The sequence below is a fragment of the Lynx canadensis genome, chromosome B2 (genome assembly GCF_007474595.2).
Source record: "Lynx canadensis isolate LIC74 chromosome B2, mLynCan4.pri.v2, whole genome shotgun sequence".
NCBI lineage: Eukaryota > Metazoa > Chordata > Mammalia > Carnivora > Felidae > Lynx > Lynx canadensis.
In genome coordinates this window covers 70,325,049-70,345,944 of record NC_044307.1, presented here as the reverse complement: position 1 = coordinate 70,345,944, position 20,896 = coordinate 70,325,049, and the positions used below count along the sequence as shown (strand labels likewise).

The window sequence follows — 20,896 nt, the reverse complement described above, 5'->3', positions numbered from 1 at the left end:
AGCTGATATTCTACCCAGATTCATCTAACTCCAACCCTCTTGCTCTTCCCAATGGGCAATCTACCTCCAGAGTTTGCCCTCAGCAACCCTTCCCACCATCAATAACACCTCTGTGCCCTCCGTTGGATCGTTCTTCCTCATTTACGATTGTGCATTCTTAAAATAATCGTTGAGTATCTCCTGCATGCTTGACCTTGATGATGAGCATTCATTAGTGCATTAAATTGTTATATGTTAAGTATGGTGCTCTAGGCATCACCCTTTCTTTATTCAAACGTGTGTCAGTATGGATGTTACAATCACATCATTTCTATTTTCTTCCAAGATGCCTTCTGGTAAACAAATAACTCCATGATATTCATGCCATAAATACTGTACTACTTCCCAATAAATGTAGAAAATTTTAAATAGTTGGAGAAAAAAAGAGTATTTACTATGGAACTATTTAAAATATATTTTCTTAGTCATCTGAGAAATTTTAATAGCTGAGAATTCTTGGTAAAGTTAACACTGTTAACAAAATCCTAAATTACGACCATGCTGCCACAGGGCTTATACTGTAACAACTAAGGGGTGTGTTTGTGTGTAAAAGCAAGTGCCCTGTTACTTAAATATTTACTGACAAATCACACAGTAGAAAGCATCTCTGCATCTATGGATATAGGATTTCTCAGAAAAGTCTCAAAAGTATTGCCAATAAGATTTTATAGCCTACTTATACAAGAAGTCACTTATTACACGTGAGTTGACCTTTCTCCAGAGGCTTTTTGACTCATCACAGGCTGCTAAGTATTACTACGAACTCAAGGACTCTGAACAGTAATGAAATAATAGCAATCACATAAGGAGATCCATTTTACAAGTGCACCACAACCTGTTCAATAAGCTACCTACTATAATAAACAAATAATACTGAAGGAAGAACAGAGATACAACTATTCCCTAATTTTTAAAAACAAATGCCTTATGACATTGCTTTTACAGGGTAAAAGGAGCTATCTGCTCTATTTACACTTACAGGAGAAGAAAAAAAATGGATTGGAACAAATGCCAGTTTTCACTTTATAGTTGCTCACTATTCACACAAAAAGGCTTGAGATGCCCACCCAGGACCCAACTTCAAACCCATCCATGTTGCGAGCATACCCAAACATGTATGAAGACAACTAAACAGTCCTTCCCCCAGCTGCCCACAGACCCACCGTCCCCTCTCACCGGTGTCAGGACATTAATGTAGACTAATTTTATAGTCAGATGTTTCCCCCCAGTGGGCCAAAAGCAGTGTCTTCTACTCTAATAAAGATTTGCAGCATACCACAGAGATAGCCCTAGTGAAATAAGGGTATTAAAACTAGGTAGGATTAACAATGAAAATGGGTAATACGAACATTTGAGTTAAATATAGAATATAAAAGTTTGCCTTAGAGACGTCTGGGTGGTTTAGTCAGTTAGGCGTCCGACTCTGGATCTCGGCTCAGGTCATGATCTTATGATTCATGAGTTCAAGCCCTGAGTCGGGCTCAGTGCTCACAGTGAAGAGCCTGCTTGGGATTCTCCCTCCCTCTTTCTCTGCCGCTCCCCTGCTGGTGTGTGTGTGTGTGTGTGTGTGTGTGTGTGTGTGTGTGTGTGTGTATGTGTATGTGCGTGCGCATGCACGTGCGCACGCATGAGCGTGTGCTCTCTCTTTGAAAATAAATAAACATTAAAAAAGTAATAATAATAAAAAATAAAAGTTTGCCTACACCAGTGGTTCTCAATCCTGAGGGTACTTTAGAATAACCTAGAGATTGCTAAAGAATATTGATGCTTCAATCCAATCCACAGAGATTATGATATAATTGGCCTGGGGGGAAACCCAGGCATCAGGATTTTTAAGAGCCCCTCAGGTGATTCTAAGGCACAGGCAGGGTTCAGGGCCACCATCTGAAACTCTAGCCTCACGTCTACAAAGAAGGCAAAGTCTTTCAGAAAGACACTTTAAAAATAAAAATAAAGTTTTAAATTTAAAGTTGCAAATCTGACTAATGGTACTTTTCTTTTTCACATGGGCCTATAGGTACAAAAGGCCTAGATTCATATGGCATTTGCTGTTAAAAAGGTAAGTGAGCGGTTAAGTTTGTTATCACTGTGTTCACCATCACAGACGTCTGTACACGGACGAAGCACTTCTTTAAAGAAAAATTTCAGAGGAACTGGAAAAGTACAGATCACTGAAGCATACAGTTCTCCAGGTCCGGCTCCTGCTGTATCTCTCGCCCCATCAGACATCAGAGAGCTGCACAGCCACACAAAGCAGCTCACCAGCGTGGACTTGGCCTACTTTGGACTGACTCCTGCTTGGAAATTACCGATATGATGAGACACCTTGCGGTTCACGGGATAAACACTTCATAAAGTACACAGGTAGAAGTAACTTCAGAGTTATTAAAGGCACAATTATTAGCAAAACAGTTTATTAAAATATGCAAAATATCATCTAATTTGTATGACCTGGGTTGAAGAATAAGGTCACTTTTTCCTGTTACTGGAGTATCAATGGAAAGGAGAAAGGGGCCTAAATTCTGTATATTCTGCTTTATTGATGAATTAGAAAAACTTCAAATACAATAAAAAGTATGTAGAAGGATCAGAAGCATTGTTCAAATTTTTATCAGTTACTTCTACACCACTGTGGTTAGTTGTCAAGCTGATATAAAATGTTGACATTTTGTATGTCTTATATTGCATTTTACATAGAAAACCTGACCTTAGGTCACAAAAATTATTTCTGCTACAAATATTTACAAGCCTAACCAGTAGTGATAAATCAAATATCAAGCCCAGAAACATCTTTGAAAAACCACTGTGTGAAAGATCTTGCTGAATCAAGCACCAAGGGAGGGCACAAAAGCAACTTAGTCTTTGTTCTTCATGTGACTTATTAATTAAAAGAGTAATGCAGAATTGTTACAGCTAGGCTTCTGCAAGCATGAAGAACCAGCTTTCTCTGGAAGCAATCTTTCCCTTCTTTATTTCAAAGTGTAAAACTTGGCAGACATGGTCTGAATGTATTAAAGACACATAGGCAATCCTTCTCTCTGACTCCGAGAGAAATGGGAGAGACTGAAAACAAGAAAAATTATCACATGCTCACTATAAAATAATTGATGATGGGAAACAATGGATTCACTGAATAGTTGAGAGCGGCTCACAACCTGGGTCTCCCTCACAGCCCACATACCCCACAGCTGAGTACTCTCTGATGTATTTTTTTTTTCATGCTAACTCTAAGAAATGCTTGCAAGCAGTTTAAATTTTAAAATTCACATAAATGAGGTTTCCAAAACAGGAGACCTGAGTGAAAAGACCACCATCTCCCTGCAGTATAAGGAAAGCATAACGAGGCTCCTCCTGGTAATGAGCCCTCCCACATAAATGATAGAAGAGCTAAGGGTGGTCCCCCGTGCAGCCCCTCCCCTACACATATTCACTCCCCAAGCGCAGTACTTTGCTGCTGGTTTTCTGCCACTTTCACTGAGACCCTTGCTTTGTCTTCATATTCAATTTAGGAATTCATTCAAATTCATTTTGTACTGAAGTTAGCTATTTACTTCTCAGTATGACCAAGAATATAATGCAAGTGTGTGTGTTTATTGTTCCACAGACATGATACGAGACTTTATTTAAGAGTAAATGTGTTTTGTCTTATTGCCTGGAAAACGCTAGCATTCATTTGCTGCAATACAGTTCTTTTTAGCTATGTTACTTTATGTACTTTTTAAGGATTGGTAAAATAGTATAATCAGAATTTAAGGCTTTCTACTGAATTTTAGGATAAAGCATCCTACATTTTTGATCCTAAAATTTTCCTCTACAAGATGTATTCAAAATTACTTAAAACAGATATTAAAAAGGATGTTTCCCCTGCAAAAAAGGGGAGGGGCTATCTTACACAAATGCACATCTTATATACCAGGATATCTGTATCCAGAATCTTCTATGATAGCACATACCAGCGCTTATGAGGATGGGATGAGGGAAGTAAGGATGGAGGGAGGGAAAGAAGGGCAAGGGGATAAAGAAGGAAGAGAGAAGTTCTCCTACATCAAAAATCAAGAGTATACATTCCTTGGATTCCTATTTATACACATATTTCACTGAACAGTATGGAACAGTATGAAACACAGTTGTTAGAATGATGTCAAGGTTACTAGTTTTTGTTTGTTCATTTTCTCTAATTTCTACTATCTGTCAGAGCTCCTTCAGGCTCTCAGTGAACACTTTCTCAATTCTTGGGTGACCAGGGCCAAATATTATCTATTGGTATTAAGAAATCTTTCAGAGGCTAGCCTACAAATCCCTCTTGATTTATCACTTACATGTTTTGAACAGGCGATGAATAGGTTTCTACTGACCCATTTTCCGGAGAGGTCTTATTATGTTCCCTGAACATATATTTCACTTTAATTTATTTAAACCAGGGGTTCTCAAACTTTGGTTTTCATCAGAATCAGCTGGAGGGTCTGTTAAGCCACAGGTCGCTGGGCTCTACCCCCAGAGTTTCTGATTACAGTAAGCAAAGGGTGGGACTGAGAATCTGCATTTTTAACAAGGTCTCACCTGATACTGATGGAGCTGGCCTGGGGACCACACTTTGAGAACCACCAGTTTAAGAAAACACCTCAAAGTACTAGAAAAGCACTGTTCCAGAATTTTACAAGAATTCCACTCCATTTACTATCTGTTTGACCTTTGGCAAGTTACTTAATTCTGCTTTCCTCATTTAATTTTCTACAACAGAGGCACCAGGTGGAGATGACTGAGACAAGAGTTGAAGCAGCAGGCAAAGAAATGCGAGAATGAAAATCCAAAAGCAGTCTGAAACAGCAACAACGAAACAGTGGGACAGATTTGAGACTAAGGGACGCTGGAGGAGGAGAAGGGAACAAAAATGAACTTTACATGACAGCTGCCAGGAATGAACTCAGCAAAAACACGAATCAAGGGGCACCTACTCCTACCTTCAAAAGAGTCTCAGAAGAAGAAATGTTGGCCCCTTCTTGAGGTCCAGGGCCAGGCCCAACACTTGTGCTCCATATTTCTTCTGGGATTCGGGTCCCAAGCCCTTGTGATTCCTTTACTGTCCTCTTCCTATCAAATCTTCCACTGTCCCCTCTCTACTAATTCCTTCCTACCAAGGTACCAGCGTGCTGATGTCTTTTCTATGTTAACAATAAAAAACTTTCTCTCTACTTTGCCCCCTCTCCAGCTACCAACCTACCTCTTCTCCTTCCCTTCACAAACAGACTCCACCCCAAAATAGTCCACAGTCCTTTGCTACTCAAACTCTAGTCCTCAGACCAGCACTATCAACATCACCTGAGAGATTATCAGAACTGTAGAATCTCAAGCCTTCTCCCATTTACCCTATTTACCCAGTTTCCGTCTTGCTTTGATAATGAAATTGATATTACTCCATTAATTTCCCCAGTCTAAACAACAGTCTGCGGTCATCTAACTGGATTCTACTCACTCCACAATGAATTTATTGTAAAAAATAAATTTCAAGATGTCTAGGGTCAAAATATTAAATTCAGAATCCTCAATGATACCTTTAGATTTCTAACAGAATCTACAAAATCAAATCCAGAGAAACAGCAGGGCATTTAAAAACACAGACAAAACCTGCAAAAAATAAACATAATCCTAAATATAAGGGCCAGATTAAAGTTTACCACAGGTTAAACTATTCAAAAAAATTACACTGAAAAAGATCCTGGAGTTCAAAGGTATTTTGAACAGTTTTAGCTTTTGCTCCATAGATGAGAAGACAGAATTCTCACTCTCCATTTCTCCAGTTCTGGTCAAACTATCTATGCACACATGGCTCCCTCAAAGGTAGGAGCCCTGACACTCACCCTACCTTAGTGAGTATCTCCTTCCCTAGGATGCTTTGGTCTTGCTCTCCTGATCCTTCTCCAGCACTATAGTGGTTTTGTAGATACCCAGAAATGACAAATCAGCCAGGCCCCTTTGTTCCAGGTAATAACACTCACATAAACCATGTCTAAACGTATTCATTCAACAAATATCCCCAAGTTCCCCCACCCAGGCACCCACCACCTCATGCCAGGCATTGTGCTAACCCTACAAATACAGCAGTGATGAGAAAAAGCACACTCCTGCAAGCATGGGCTTTAGGTCCTGCAGGGAAGACAGGCTGCCTAAACAATTACAATTTGGCTCATAAATGCTGTGAAAAGTACAGAATAGTATAGTCCCCCAGCAGGAGAATCTAATCTAGTCTAAGGAGGCAGTCAGCAAAGGCAGAAAGGGTATTAAAACTACATCAGAAAAAAAGAATAGCTCACAACCAGACAAAAAGGATTGGAAGAACATATCCTACAGAGAGAAACAACACGTGTAAAAGCCTAGAACTGAAAGAGAACAAGGTGGATTCGAGTAAAGTGAAAGAAATTTTGCGCATTTCAGTGCAGAATGTCGAGGACATAGTTATGACAGGTTGGGCTAGAGAAGAAAGCAAGCACCAAATAGTGGAGAAACTTGCAGCCTATTTTAAGAGCTGTAGATTTAACCTGAAGTAAATGAGAAGACTTGAGTCTGGGCTGCAATCTAGCTTTGAAAGTGGCAAGGCTACAACTCTAAACATGGAGTCTAACTGGGATAAATCAGACAGGACCAAGGTCGTGGCACTGGACTGGAGAGAAGTAGAAAGAATCCAGAGATACAAAGTAGAGTCGCCCTAATAAGGGGATTACCTGGACATTCACGATACCTCCCTGGAATGCAGCTCAGACAAAGAAGATGGTTGTGACACACAGTGAGATTCAGAGCCTCATACGAGGAAGAGCAGGGCTGATGATGTCCACCTGGAACACTGCCCTCACCTGAGCCCAGCGTCTGGAGCTCCTTGTTTCTTTCAGGCCCAGGCCCTCCCTGGTACTCCTGTGGCCCTTCCTGCTCCCTCTCTCCACCCCCATTCCTATGGGAGCCAGCTCTTGTGATAACTGAGATGTTTACATGTCTAAGGATTGCCTTGTCACTACTAAAGCCATTTACTATATTCTGAGCTTTTTTTAACCTTAATTTCTCTGTATGTTGATGGTCTCTAATATCAGAAGATTAATTCAATTTTTATGTAATGAGTAAAGCATCTCTGATGTGTAATTATAAATGTACTTTATTTTGGAGGCTCTCATTAGAATCCATATTAAATTAGAGGCACATTTTCTAACATTCATGTACATTATGCATGTATGTTTCAAATAAACTGCAATTTTAAGAAAATTTCCATTATATTTGATAATTTATATCATAAAAGCCTATGTAAAAACTAAGATGAGAAATACTTATGCATTCATTTTCTATGCTCTTTCAGCATCCGTAAAACAGTGAATGCCCCAACATATAAACACTGAGCTCCAAAACCATGACTGGATGTCAGTTATTTGTGATGTCTCCTCAGTATGTGGTTTGGGACAGGGTGGCATGGGACAGAGGCTGAGTAAGCCGGGACCAGAAAAGTAGCAGCAATCAGGAGACAAAGACAAGCTCCGTGCTGGGTCTGGCAAAGTGCACACAGGTCACTACGATGTCCAGCCCCTTCCTGACCCCTCATCAACACCAATGTAGCTAAAAGCCTTTTCCTGAATCCAGGCTCATACAACATGAGAAGTAGGATCTGGGGCAGGTAATGGGAGTACTGAGGATTGGATCCTCAGAGTATAAAGCAGTAAAGGGGACAACAGACCAGGGGGTGGGAAAACTTAAGCATTGTCAGCTAGAGGGAAGGGAAGCTTCTAAAGCCATCTAGACAGTCAGTTGTTTCCCAGGACCCCAAACTTAGAAAAGCTAAGTCCAACTGAAAATAATAGTGCTGCTGAGCACACCACCACCACCCACCCCCAAACACTCTAGATATGAGCTCTGCATTCAGTGAACATTTACTAAATAAACATGGAAATCAATGAACTAATCTGGTTTCATTGTCTCTTGCTTTCTTTTCACTAGAGCCATCTGCTCATCCAGGGCCTATCTCTCATCTATGAAGACAAAATTGTAGGGGGGAGTGGGGTGCCTTGGTGGTTGTGTCGGTTGAGCATCCGACTTCGGCTCAGGTCATGATCTCACAGTTCATGGGTTTGAGCCCCACACCAGGCTCTGTGCTGATAGCCCAGAGCCTGGAGCCTGCTTCAGATTCTGTGTCTCCTCCTCTCTCTGCCCCTCCCGTGCCCATGCTCTATCTCTCTCTGTCTCTCTCCTGGGTGGTTCAGTTGGTTAAGTGACTGACTTCAGTTCAGGTCAAGATCTTGCAGTCCATGGGTTCGAGCCCCGAGTTGGGCTCTGTGCTGACAGCTCAGAGCCTGGAGCCTGTTTTGGATTCTGTGTCTCCCTCTCTCTCTCTGCCTCTCCCCGGCTCATGTTCTGTCTCTGTCTCTCGAAAATAAATAAACGTTAAAAAAAATTTAATTATAGGGGAAAAAGCATATACCTGACACTTCATCTATCTACTTCCCTCACATGAATGCCAAATTACTGTATAATTGCAACTGCCCAGATTCCCCTTGCTTGTCCCACCTTCACGCACACATATACACACTCAAGTTTTAATCCTAATCTGCTCATTGAAGTTCAATGCCATTTATCCCACTAATAAGGCCCTGCCCCTGCTACTATGTCCTCTTCAATCCCTAGTCAACAATTAAGAACACCCACTAATGCCTGTTAGTGGCCAGTCTCTATGCTCTGGGTCTCCCTCACTTACCTACTCAGACACATGAAATTCTTGCCAACGTTATGAAGCCATCTTTAACAGGAAGCTGTTGTAGAACAAAGAACATAGTTTTTCTCACTCATTTCCTCCCCTATAGATCAAGAAGACTCTCGGCTAAAGAAAAAGTAGCGCTGGTCTAATTTATTCATGACCTCCACCCCTTCTCCACTCTACAAATTAGGATGTGCTCAGATACAAGGAAGGAAACACATGGACACAATGGATTAAACCCTTGTTTGTCTTTTTAAACATTCCTAATAAAGTAATCCTAGCGTTGCTTTGATTGCTTAGCAATGTCAGGAAGGACCCAGGTTCTTTTCACCCAACTATTTCACTATCCTCAACGTGCTGGCATAAATTTCTCAATATTGCCTCACAGTTGCAAACTGGCTACCACAGATCCAGGCTCCGTATCTTCAATTGGCAGTGCCGCATACAGGAAACAAGTGGCTGACATGAAAAAAAAAAAAAATTTAATTGCTCTCTTTCATGAGCTTCAGTCTCTTCATACAAAGAGGCAAATCTTTATCAAAAGCTCAGAAGATTGCTTTTTACCTTTCACTGGCCCCTGCCCAACCTTAGAACAATATTGACAAAACAAATCTAAGCCCTTCATGGATTAACCCACTGGGAATAAGGACATCTATTCAAAACAAAATTGGAGTGCTTTAGGAAGGAAGCAGAAAGCTAAATATTGAGTAGACAACTAACTGCACCTGCCACACATCACCCAAAATGATTTTGGGAAATGTGTCAATGGATTATCTGGGCTTCTTTGATCCTTCCTCCCTTCCTTCCTCCCACTACTAAGGAGCATTTAAGTAAAATTACAATGTAGCAGAATTCTAAGAACAAGTTCTATTTATCCCTTCTGTGTACAGCCTGTGTATTATTATGTTTAATAAATATAATAAAGAAGTATATCTCTAAGAAGCTGTGGGAAAATAAATCAGAATAAAGACATAGCTGAGCTCCCCAAATGCTGGATAAACTATATCATACTTTCTTATTTGTTTACTTTGCCATTTCAGCTCTGCTTTATTGAATTCTGGGTTGCTCAGTTGTTTCAATGGATAGTTGATGCTATAAATTAAGTTCCCCAGCCTCTGTCAATCTGTCAAGAAGCATCCCATTCAACATTTATCGAGGGCCTGCTGTCTCTAAACACTTGAGAACAGTTGCATATGTAAAGCAATCCTGAAAATCCCAATCAACAATATTTGATAATCTAAATATATCTAGGAGTGCCTGAGTGGTTCAGTGGGTTCAGCGTCCGACTTCAGCTCAGGTTATGATCTAATGGTTTGTGAGATCAATCCCCTCTTTGTGCTTTCTGCTGTCAGCGCGGGGGGCCTGCTTCAGATCCTGTCTCTCTCTCTCTCTCTCTCTCTCTCTCTCTCTCTCTCTGCCCCTCCCCAGTTCATGCTTTCAAAAATAAATAAAAATGTTAAAAATTATAAATATATCTATAATATAGTTTTGAATCTCAGGTATGGAGTTTTCTTAGAGTAAGTTACATCAGTCTTTCAAATTATATGTCTTTATCTTTTTTAATGTTTATTTATTTTTGACAGGGAGAGAGACAGAGCATGAGCAGGGGAGGGGCAGAGAGAGATGGAGACACAGAATCCGAAGCAGGCTCCAGGCTTCAAGCTGTCAGCACAGAGCCTGACGCGGGGCTCCAACTCAATAACTGTGAGATCATGACTTGAGCCGAAGTCGGACACTTAACCGACTGAGCCACCCAGGTGCCCCTCAAATTATGTATCTTTAAATAACAGCTGTGTTCCTTTTTTATTTTCCTATCAACCTAATACCCCCCTTTGTTAGGTTTCGTTCCTTCCCCTTTAATAGCGACTCTATTTATCTGAATCCATCTATTTATTCTTCATTTTTCAAGTTTAAGCTAACAGATGGAGAGACAAGTTACTTCCAAACATCTGTGTGGAAACGCTTTACCTATAGCTCCTGCTGCGAGTAAAACTGATTTTAATTGTAAGGTAGTTGAAGATTTCTCTCACAGGCATTGTAAGTGAAAGTTTTTGGTGTGAGAACAAGTTCTCACCTAGGTTCTCACTGTCAGGCATACTCATGTTCCAAACAAATCATGCACACCACTAGAGCAGCGGTATAAACAGACCCTTGACGGTAAACAACGGTTTTGATATCACAGATGTTCTTAAGAGTCTGTTTAAGATTACTGGAAATGTTTGTGTGCCATTCTATTAATCATATAACTGCACATAAAATAATTAAGAATATTGATTGTGTTTGCATTCATTGAGTACAAAGAGCCCATTACCTAGAAAGACTCTAGAGAGACTAAAATGTGGCTATAAATTCTATAACACTATTTTCACTCACATAATAATGAGATTTTAGTAACATCTGTGTATTAGGTTAGCAGATTTTCCTGATAATACCCAAAAGTAAAGTTAGTGAGTACCCTATTCCCCACAGCAATCATATGTGTAATACACCTGCTAATGTGTAGTCATTAGGTGACATTCCTAATGGGACAGTCATATTCTTTTCGTGGCTCCTTTTCCCATGCCCACCCCTGGAATGTTGGGACCCCCAATGCCCCCAACCTCCCAGCTCAGTCCTCCCTGCAAGTCTCATCCTTGGCTGAGACTTCAACTATTACTTAAATGTCAGTGGATCCTAAGTCTATGTCTGTATTTCCAGCCTGTTCATCATCCCCTTTGACTCTAAGAACCATCCTTCCACCTTCCTTCTACATAATCCCTATATATTCAGGAACTAGCCTATACTCAGACAAACCTTAACTCCACATTTTATCCTATAAACTTATTTCTGTGTTCACTTTCAAGATTCAAAGCATTGCAATAAATTCAATAAACGGGGATTGGAGACCTCACTATCCCAAATGCCTCCATGTCCCGAATCACTCTCTGACATCATTTACAAATATCTGAAGTGTCTACTCTGAAATCGTTCCTAAATGTCTCATCTCCTTTCAGTTCTATCATGGATTGATTTAAATTCATCATTCTTCATATGGGTTTTGGTAAAATGTTTAAAACTGGTATCCTTCCCTCGAATCATTGCTATGACCAAAAACACCTTCTTTGCTCCATGGCCATGTGACAAATATTTATTGAGCACCTACTGTGTGTCAGGCTTTGGGGTGGGCATTTAGTAGAGGGTGCTCAGCAAATCAAAGACCCACTCCTCATTGAACTTAAACTTTAGTTCAGGAGATAAGGCACCAACTAGGTAAACAAATAAATAGTCCACAGGGGATGTTTGGGTAAAAAAAAAAAAAAACAAAAAACTAGTGGGGAATGCTATGTGTATAGAGTGGTCATTGAGGAGGTATCATTTCGATTTTTTAAAATTTTTTTAATGTTTATTTTTGAGCGAGACAGAGAGAGAAAGAGAGAGAGAGAGAGACAGAGCATGAGTGGGAGAGGGGCAGAGAGAGAGGGAGACACAGAATCCAAAGCTGTCAGCACAGAGCCTGACATGGGGCTCAAACTCATGAACCTGAGATCATGACCTGAGATGAATTTGGACGCTTAACCAACTGAGCCAACTAGGCACCCCCAGGAGGTGTTATTTAGAATAAGACCTCTAGGAAGGGAAGAAGCCAGTCACAAAGAGAGTCAAAGAGACAAACATAACAAAGGTCCAAGGCTGGAAGGAAGCCCATGGTAACTAGGGCCTAATGTATGGGACATAAGGTTGTATGGGACAAGGTGGGAGAGGTAAATAGAGGTGAAATCACCCACAGCATCACAGGCCATGATCGTAAGTCTGAATCTAATGTGAAGCATGATTGGAAGCCAGGGAGAAGTATTCAGCAAGGGAGTCACATGATCTGGTTTACATTCTTTAAAAATCACCAGAATTGTTTCCCAGTCCCAATACAAGGGTCAATTCTGTGCATCAAAAAAGTTGTATGGCTCCTGATGAATGGAGTAACCACAGGTTCCAGCTTGCTCAAGTGAGTCCTGGTTTCTGCCTGTTGTCCCAGTGTAATTATTAAGAGTCCCCTGCTTTCAACTCTCACAAGGGTGGTAGGGAGACCATAAATCGCACAGTCAACTTACTATAGGGAATAAAATAAAAGAGTCCTTGGGTTGACATTCAAGGCCCTTCTGAACCTGGTCCCAATTCACCTCTCTTCCTTTCTCCTACATGGTGTTCTGGCCACTTCTGAAATGTAATGCTGAAAGTATCCTAAAAAGGCAAGTATCCTGCCTTTGATTATGTTCCTGCCTGTTGCTGCACATTCTGTGACCACTGACTAGTAGATAGATCCTTGAGGGCCAGACCTGAGAAGTCTTTCCAAAAACCAGGCAGAATGAATGGCTTCCTCCTCTGTGCTTTGTCAATATCTTTATTAAAGTATTTATCATACTGAGTAAATTATTTAAAGGTCCATTTTCCTGCAAGAATTGTAGGTACTCAATGGTAGGACAGCACCTTAAGTGGTTTTTTTGGGTCCTCACCACCCACTGCATACTGGTCCATTGCTGGTCCTTGATATATGACTGCTGGATGAATTATTTAATATAAGTGTAACATAAAATACATAGCAAAATGATAAGGTTGAGTAATGAGATTTTAAAATTTTTTTATCCAGTAAACTTAAAACATTACTGCCTTCAATCTACATTACTTTCATTCTCCAACTCCACCCCAATGTCTAATGTAGCCCCATTCATTAGGAAGTAACAATAAACTTTTAATGAACAACTACAAATAAAAACATCTTTATAGGGCAAGAAGAAGTCTAGTTTTAGAAAACTAACCAATTTCTAAATAATTGTGAAGATTAAATAAAACAGAATTGGTATAACCACTGTAGAAAATGGTATGGGGTTTCCTCAAAAAATTAAAAATAGAAATATATGATTTAGTAGTTCCACTGTTGGATATCTACCCGGAGAAAATGAAAACTTAGCAAGAAAAGATATATGTACCTCTATGGTTTTTTCAAGTTTTTATCTAAATTCTAATATATATATATATATATGTATACATACATATATATATATATATATATACATACGTATATATATATATATATATATATATACGTATATATATATATATATATATATATGGTTATGGTAAAATTGCTTTCAGGTGTGGAATTTAGTGATTCATCACTTACATATAACCCCTATGTTTATTGCAGCATTATTTACAATAGCCAAGAAATGGAAGCAACCTAAATGTACATCAATAGACAAATGTGTAAGGAAAATATTATACACACACACACACACACAGAAAGAGAGAGAGAGAGGAGAGAGAGAGAAATATTATACAGCCATAAAAAGGATGAGATCATGTCATCTGAGGTATGATACTACCCTAGAAGGTATATCCTAGGGCATTATACCACCTCCCCCACCAGGGTATTATATAAGTGAAATAAGTCAGACTGAGAAAGTAATTACCATCTGATTCCTCTCATCAGTAGAGTCTTAAAAAAACAAGAATAAACAAACAAAAAGCAGAATCAGACCCTTGACAACAAATTGATAGTTGCCAGAGGGGAGGGGGCCAGGAGACTAGGTAAAATGAGTGAAAAGGGAGGGAGATACTGGCCTCTGATATGCATTAAGTCACAGAAATAAAAGACACAGCATAAGGAATAGAGTTGATAATATTGTAATAGCAATATAACAGGAGAGATGATGGCTATACTTATGGTGAGCACAGCATAACATATAGAGCTATGGAATCACCGAACTGTACATCTGAAACTAATGTAACATTGTGTGCCAACTATACTCAATTTATTTATTTATTTATTTATTTATTTATTTATTTATTTATTTATTTTTAAGAAAGAAAGAGAGTGAGGGGAAGAAGGGCAGAGGGAGAGAAAGAAACAATCTCAAGCAGGCTCCATGCTCAGCCCGGTAGCCCAAGGCAGGGCTCGATCCCACGACCCGGGGATCATGACCCAAGCAGAAATCAAGAGTCAGACACTCAACCGACTGAGCCACCCTGGCACCCCTATACGCAATTTTTTAAAAAATTACACTAAATTAAAAATAAACAATTAAAAAAACCATAATGATATATTACCAGAAGACAATTTCATACACTCACCAGTCTCAAGCAATCCTGAACACATCCTGCTCAGAAGAAGTTTTTGACGTAATTGCAGAACTTCAGTTTCCAAGGCTTCGACTTTTGATCTCCACGTTGACTCCTGCTCAGACACCACCTTGGCAAGGTGCTCTGTGTATTCTCTGCTGCTTTTGTCTGCTGGTTTTGAGCGGATAATGGCCACAGCCAGAGCCAGCTTTGAAGTTCTCAAATACCATGCTTGATCATCCATCCTGGCTTTTGTCCCTATGAGTTAGTAAGGAAAAAAGTTACAGAAATTCCTTTTAACTTTTGGAGTGCATTTCATTTGCTCAAAATTGATTTTGCAGAGTACCACTAATTAATAAGTTTGTAATACAACTTGACACCAAGTAACAGAAAAAAAATTTCTCAGGAACTGAAAAGAGTACGAAAAATATGCAAAAGTAAAACGCACATACATGAATACTAAGTGTATTAAAATTCAAAACCACAGGTTCAGACAATCTGACAAATTCTTGGGGTGCAAAAAACACACATTAATTCATTTAGTGTTTTCTAACCAGAGGCACACTTCAGAATCTCTAAGGGAGGTTTTTAAATACATACATTTACATATATTTGGTCCCAGCTCCCCAAAATTCAGATCTACCAAAGCTGGGATAGGCACTGAGGCTCTTACATTTTGAAGGGTCTACTCTGTAATCAGAACCACTAAATTAAACCATTTCTTTAAACGTAAGCCCTTCTGTTCCAACTCATTCTGCTAAGTCTCACAGTCCCTGCTTCCCGATTGAACCATTAACTACTTAGTACTACATTGCTGCCTTTAACCAGGCCCCTCCAATGATACTGAGAACAATCTTTAAAATATTTGCATCGTTTAAATTGTGGCTCTGCTCTGATTCTGTGCCTCCAAAGATTTCCAACTGCCACCATGAGCGTACTTTTCCAAAGTAGTACTACATCACAGTCTAACTATAGGAATGTATCTGTGAGGACACACACTGCCTTCACTGGATGAATACGACAACCGACACCGAAGTATAAACCCCTTGTGGACCTCCACAAGGGGGAGCTTGGCACATAAAATGTGCTGCATAAAAATTTGTAATGAATAGCACAATGGTCCAGAAAATTTAGGACTTTGGTTGCCACATCTATTCTACTAACAAGTTCAAATTCTTTACTCCACATCTCACACTTTATTTTCTTCCATTTCTCAAGCCTATCCTTCCACTGTGGTTAAATCATATTCATACAAACAGATGCACACAGTCTCAGCTCGTTCCCACTCACATCTCTGCTCCGGAATTTTCCCCAGTTGTGACACTATGACTCTCACAGCTGCCAAGGTCCTGCTGTGCATCCTTCAAAAAAACGATTCATATACCACCATATCAAATCCTTTCAGATTTATTACCACCCACAAAACTGTGTACCTATCTGATATTCTATAGTTTACACTGAAAATACACAATCTAAGAGGAAGCATAATGCTGTTTTATTATAATTAAGAGCAACACAAAAATGTATGTATGATATGCTCATAACAGAATAATTTATAATTGAAAACTGGGGCTAACAACCAAATAGTTAATAATGATACGACCATTCATATGAATACTATCTATCCAAATAGGGTTTTCAGAGATATTCTTTATTAGCATGAGAAAGTACTAATGATATGCTGACTGTAAAAACAGTGGGGGCATAAAATTATATATATATGTAGTAGGATCCCAATTATATAAAAAATGGGAAATACGAAAAATGTAAATAGGATTTATCTCTACTATAGAGTGACTGATTTTTATTTTCTTGAAGATACTTCTGTGAATTTTCCTAATTTTCACCAATGAACATATGTCAGATTATAATTAGAAAAAAATTATGAAGAATAGATTTCCAAAAGAAGGTATACCTGCTATACTTTTAGCCTTTCATAGCTGTATAATACACCCAGGACTAGATACTGTTAACATAGACAAACTAATTAGAATTATAGTCCGCGTATTTTAGCTTTCACAGCAACCATTTCACTTGGCTGGTTCATCCCTCATCTGCTGTGTCAGCAATAGTGAACAGCACCTCTCAGTGCTTCAGGAAACACCTGTGTGCCGAGAGCACAGAGCATGGATGACCCTCCCCAAAGAAATAAGCCTACTGGGCACCTGGGTGGCTCAGTCGGTTAAGCCTCTGCCTCTCGGTTTTGGCTGAGGTCATGATCTCAAGGTTTGTGGGTTCGAGCCCAACATCAGGCTCTGCGCTGATAGCATGGAGCCTGCTTGGGATTCTCTCTCTCTGCACCTCCCCTGCTCTCTCACATGCTCTCTCTCAAAATAAATAAACATTAAAAAAAAAAAAAAGAAGTAAGCCTACTATCAGATGTAACAGTCCTGACAAAAAATAAAAATAACAATAATGAAAATAATAAGTAACTTAAAGTATTTTGGTTAGAAAAGGATCTGATATTCACTTGTGAATGGTGGGAATCCAGGCTAAAACCTGAAAAGAAAAAAAAAAAAACCTGTTTATTAGCACAAGACAACAAAGTTCTCTGGATAGCAGAAAACACAGCAAACTCCCTGTTGTCTTGCAAAGATATTTAATTAATTGATTTAAGCGAGCAGATTAATTAAATGCTCTGATTTTTAAGTCATCATATGTGATTTGTTAATAGTCTTCAAACCATGCTGAATATCAGTCAACAACATAAAAGGATCAAATTATAAAGTCCTTCTGGATTAAAACTATCCCAGGGTCACTTGTCTGAACATTAATTAGAATTGTACCACAAATGAAGAGAAACAATTGCTAATAGATACGTTGGTACAGGCTTCTATCATATAAATTACACTAAAAAAACACAAAATTACAACCTACAGCTGGACAGAACCTAGACAGAAGCTTTTTAAACTGCTTCCTCGTATTTTGGAGTGTGTGTGTGTGTTTATAAACATGTGCTGTTTTTATCTAAGAAGAGCATTCCTATTCTCAGAGTGCCATTTGCAAGGCAAAGATAATTCTATTTCCTCCTGAAAATTCATGGGAAAAAAGATGAGCTTCCCAAACACATTCTATACTTAATTGAAGAAAGATCAGTAGTTAACTTTCAGAAAGTCTTTTTAAAATTCAATTTATGCTCAAATAATTATCGTAAATAATTAAAACGAACATTTAATGTTCCCCAAGAAGGTATTTAGTGTCTCTGAATTCTTAACAGCAGAAAACACAAAATTTTAACAGTGTTTTTAGAATAGAACATTAGTTCAAAATGAGCTTTCTTTTTCTTTGCAATTGGGAACAGACCTTACCATGGCAAGGTCCCCCATAGGGCTACAGAAAAATCTAGTCACATTCCCTAGGACCCCTGTATTCTCCTTCTGGCAGTGCATGCAGAAATGGCTACTCTGTAAACAGTACTCTGGCGATGTTTACCTGCCCTATTTCTCCTGCCCTCATTTTCCCCTACCAAACTTTGCATCAACTAACCAATTCTCTGAACTGTCAAACTGTTTTGAATTAGAATTCTGAATTCTTTTTTTAAAAATTTTATATTTTTAAGATTTTATTTATAATCCTGAATTCTAAAGTTTGTTCATCCCTAAGATCACTGATGAAAATTCCATAAACTAAAGAGCCCCAGATAATTTCTATATAAGAAGTGAAATTTTAAATTTAGGTAACCAATCAGAGTATTTCCCTAATGTGTATCAAACACCTTCAAAATATGTATCCCCCTTTAGGCCAGCAATACAAATTCTAAGATTTTATATTAAAAAAATGACCAGGACTACATACAAAACTTTGTGCCCATAGATGATCCTATAGGATTATTTATAACTACCAAAACAAAACAAAACCTGTCACCAGCTTGAACACTTAACAATAAAGTGACATAATGCATTAAATTGTGACATAATGTACAACTGAACTGAAAATGTTTTTTAAAACATTTAAAACTATGGGAAACTATTTCTTACATGTTGTTAACTTCAGAGTAAACATAAAACAGTAAGTGAAGTAAAACTGGAAACTGGGGGAGAAATCCATAGACTGAGCTTGATATGCTGATAGATGTAGAGATAGGAAGGAGGAGGGGAGGAGGAGGGAAAGAAAACAGGTAAAGAGAAAAGGAAGAGGGAGGGAGATAGATTAGGGTTATTCACCAAAACAAACAAAACACTGACTGTGAATTGAGTAAGTCTGATTTCATTTTCTTGTTTATACTTTTCTACAGTTTCCAAGTTTTCCACAATAAATATTTATAAAACATGTTATATACAACAGAAAAATGTCTACTCATACAAATATATTTCCTATCCTATATTTTTCAAATTACATGTTATATGAAAAATGAAGACGCGTTTTAAATGAAGCCTCAAGTCTACAACCTGTCATTTTATGGTTGTGATGAGAGGCTCCAGCCTGTAGAGCTCACCTCAATTCTGAGACATCTTCAACTGTAAAATACACCACCAGTTCAACTACAGCTTGAGAGAAGGGGAGTGGGATAAGAATGAAATCACAGCACACTAAACCTACTCAGAAATTTTAAACTAGGAGAGTACCTTCAGAATTGAGGAAACACAGTCAATGGAATGAACATTCTGTTCCATAAATTCTCAAATTTCCATCCCTCATCAGCTTTCCCCAAATTCCACCAAGCCTGTGGACTTCAGACCTTTTCATGTCCACAAGTAGATACATGCTCCTTCATTCAGATGTGTTTGGTGTTACTCCCACTAATCCAAAGGACACTGTGGATTTTGGAGGTGGGGCAGAAAAACTTTATTCAATGACTAACCAGCAGGCTACTAGCCATTTTACTCCCAATGCAGACTGGCTACTAAATACTTGAATGAGTACATGAGTCAGTGAGTGAATTAATGAATGAAAATATCAGTATAGGTCAGGCAGTCACAAAAGGCTGCTTGACCAGCTCTTAACCCTGGCTCTCATAAGAAAGTCTTTGTTAATCACATACTAGGGAGCATGGCACTAGAGGGAGAATGGATTAGGAGCGTAATTTTTAGTTAACCTGAAGGGTCACATCAGTTTCTCTTGACTCTGTGACACATCCTTTCCTGACTACTTCCAGTGAATCTATTCCCTCTAAACTTACACGTTTCTACAGTGTACCCTTAAACTTTCACCAAAATAATCCTTGAGTAAAGAAAATACAAGAGGGGCACCCGAGTGGTTCAGTCGTTTAACTGTTCAACTTCAGCTTGGATCACGATCTCCTAGTTCTTGAGTTGGAGCCCCATATCAAGCTCTGCTTTGACAGTGCAGAGACTACTGGGGATATTTTCTCTCTCTCTCTCTCTCTCTCTCTCTCTCTCTCTCTCAAAATAAATAAATAAAAACGTTTGGGGCGCCTGGGTGGCTCAGTAGGTTAAGTGCCCAACTCCTGACTTCAGCTCAGGTCATGATCTCACAGTGCATGAGTTTGAGCCCCATATCTGGCTCTGCACTGTCAGGGCAGAGCCTTCTTGGGATTTATCTCTCTCCCTCTCTCTCTCTGCCCCTCTCCCACATGATTGCATGCGCTCTCTCTCTCTCTTTCTCTCTCTCTCTCTCTCTCTCTGTCTCTGTCAAAATGAATAAACTTAAAAAAATATATAAAAAAAGAAAATACAAGAAAGCTAAAATCTAGTTCATACACAGGTTTATATAAGAGGGTAAGCTGTAAGGGGAAAAAGCCAGATTTAATGTCATGTGAACCCTATAATAAATACTTGCCTTCCTCATAAATCAAGAAATGGAAGAACATTCCCTAAATCACTGAGATGAATATGATAGGACAAAGTGAGTACAGGAGGAAGTTCCTATGTACTATGATGATGGAATATGCAATTATCAAGTATCAGTCCGGGACAGAGCAGAGTTATGGCAATGCCAGAACAGTGAGATATCACAAGACTTTTTGGATAATTAATTTCAGTAAAGTTTGGACAAGGTCTGACATCTGATTTTTGGATTAGATCCAGCTGAAAATTCTCTAATTATTGTTACAGTTTCAGCACACACTTACTGTGAAGT

General features: G+C 39.0%; 1 protein-coding gene across 1 annotated transcript in view; it reads right to left on the bottom strand.

The window, feature by feature from the left end:
* Positions 1-15,101, bottom strand: part of MEI4 (meiotic double-stranded break formation protein 4) — a 180,063-nt gene extending 164,962 nt beyond the window's left edge. Inside the window, exon 1 of the mRNA XM_030314578.1 lies at positions 14,870-15,101. Within this exon, the coding sequence (XP_030170438.1) occupies positions 14,870-15,101 (232 nt within the window). The remainder of the gene's footprint in view (positions 1-14,869) is intronic.
* Between the last annotated feature and the right edge of the window lie 5,795 nt (positions 15,102-20,896).